Below are 1,961 nucleotides of genomic sequence, written 5' to 3'. Positions count from 1 at the left end.
TTATAAGACTTGACCTACTTTTTGTACATAAGTACAAACTTTACATGTTCTGCTCTGGTTCTCCTCTTCAGCTGCAGCCTCGTCTGGAACAGAACCGGAGATGTGAGGAGAACGTTCTCAACGATGCTAGAGAAAACTCTGAGGACCTGGTTCTGAGGGTCCAGTTTGACACCAACACAGCAAATTCAGAAGTGTTACATGTTTTGGTGTTAGTAGACTTTGTGCAAAAGCAGAGTTACTTTTACTCTAGTAGAGTCAAATTCTATTTTGTAACCCTGGGGTGTAAAATATTAGTAGTTAAAATCGAGTGTTAAAACTGAGTGTTTAAATCTGGAGGTGTTAAAATGGAAACAGTAACTCTTGAATTCTTAACTCTGAACTCATACAGCAGCTATGACACTACAAGAGTAAATTCACTGACTCCGCTCCCAGAACCACAGGTTCTGACTGAAGCTAAGCCCTTTCAGAACATTTCCATGTCTGATTTGTTTGCCACACTTAGTAAGTACCGGTAATTTTGTCTCAGATGGTTTTAATTATTAATATTTAGAGTCGGGACATAGCTGAGTGATAAGCATTAGCCACATTGTTCAGTGATAGCATTTATCTCGCCAAAATGTATTGTTTGCAGATAGCTGAAAAATGCAATGAAAAATATTCTAATGAAAGTGAGAGCATGTACATTGTTCCACATTGTTACATGTTTTAGAAATATGTATTCCACTTGTGGTGCACATTTTGAAATAAATGCATTTCAGAAAACACTTGCCTCTTTATTAAATGTTAATTTCCCAAGAAATTTCTATAAGTTCAAAACAATAAAAATTACACCTTTTTAGAGTTAATTACAAATAACTCTTATGTAGTTAAAAAATACTCTGGGAGAGTTAATATTTTAACTCTAACACCTAGTTAGTGTTAGTAAGTGTTAAATTATTAACTCCAGCAGATTTGATTTTGGACACTTAATTAGAGTTAAGGTACCAACTCTCCAAAAAGAGTTAAATTAACACTCTCTGGTGTGAACCCATATAGACACTTTAAAAGTGTTGAAATCAAATCTGACGGTGTTAATTTGAGCTGGATTTGCTGTGTACCTTTCAGGACCATCTCTGGTTCTGGGTCTTTGGACTTTTCTTCAGCCGGTCTTGGAGATTCAGGGACCGGCTCAGGTGCAGAGTCCTCAACCTTCTCAACTTTTTCTGGTTCTTTCCTCGGCTGTTGGACCTCTTCGGGTTCTGGTTCTGACCTGACAACTGACTCTAGACCAGCTGGTTCTTGGATAGGTTCAGTTTCTGGAACTGGTTCTGGAGCTGGTTCAGGTGCAGATTCTAATGCTGTTAATGTTTCAGGGACAAGTTCCTGAGCTGATACCGATTCTGAAACAGGTTCTGGTTCTTTATCTGGTTCTGTTACATGTTTTGGTTCTTTATCTGGTTCTGCTACAGGTCCTCGTTCTTTAGCTGGTTCTGAAACAGGTTCTGGTTCTTTAGCCGGTTCTGTTACAGGTTCTGGTTCTTTAGCTGGTTCTGTTACAGGTTCTGGTTCTTTAGCTGGTTCTGAAACAGGTTCTGGTTCTTTAGCTGCTTCTGTTGCAGGTTCTGCTTCTCCAGCTGTTTCTGGAACAGCTACCTGCTGTGGAACAGTTTCAGTTACTGTCACCGGGTCTGGCTCCAGTTCTGGGACGGTCTGGAAAGACAAACGGGTCAGAATCAGAACCATTGTGATGGCAACCACAGTTTGTTTTATTGGATCGATGTGACTGAAGAGGTTCTGCTGTGACTCTGAAACAGAACCAGGAGGGACTTCAGAACTGCAGCTGGTTACAAGAAGTCCAGTTCTAAAGCTGTGAAATAAAAAAAGTTAAATGTTTTAAACATAGAGAAACGTAAAAGTTCTGATTGAACAAGGAGCAGCAACATGTAGGAGCAACATGTAGGAGCAACATGTAGGAGCAACAT

General features: G+C 39.7%; 1 protein-coding gene across 2 annotated transcripts in view; it reads right to left on the bottom strand.

Annotated features, from left to right (window-relative positions):
- The window catches only part of si:ch73-366l1.5 (FILIA-N KH-like domain-containing protein), a 16,636-nt gene that overhangs the window by 8,987 nt on the left and 5,688 nt on the right, over positions 1-1,961 (bottom strand). Inside the window, exons 2-3 of one of the 2 annotated variants that reach the window (XM_037689167.1) lie at positions 1,098-1,689; positions 47-83 (exon numbers count right to left, since the gene is read on the bottom strand). In XM_037689167.1, coding sequence (XP_037545095.1) covers positions 47-83; positions 1,098-1,689 — 629 coding nt within the window. The remainder of the gene's footprint in view (positions 1-46; positions 84-1,097; positions 1,690-1,961) is intronic. The other variant, XM_037689168.1, reaches the window with a different exon arrangement.

This window comes from Nematolebias whitei, chromosome 15 (genome assembly GCF_014905685.2).
Source record: "Nematolebias whitei isolate Nwh7 chromosome 15, NemWhi1, whole genome shotgun sequence".
NCBI lineage: Eukaryota > Metazoa > Chordata > Actinopteri > Cyprinodontiformes > Rivulidae > Nematolebias > Nematolebias whitei.
Note: the sequence above shows the minus strand (reverse complement) of the source record. Positions and strands in the feature narration are given on the sequence as shown.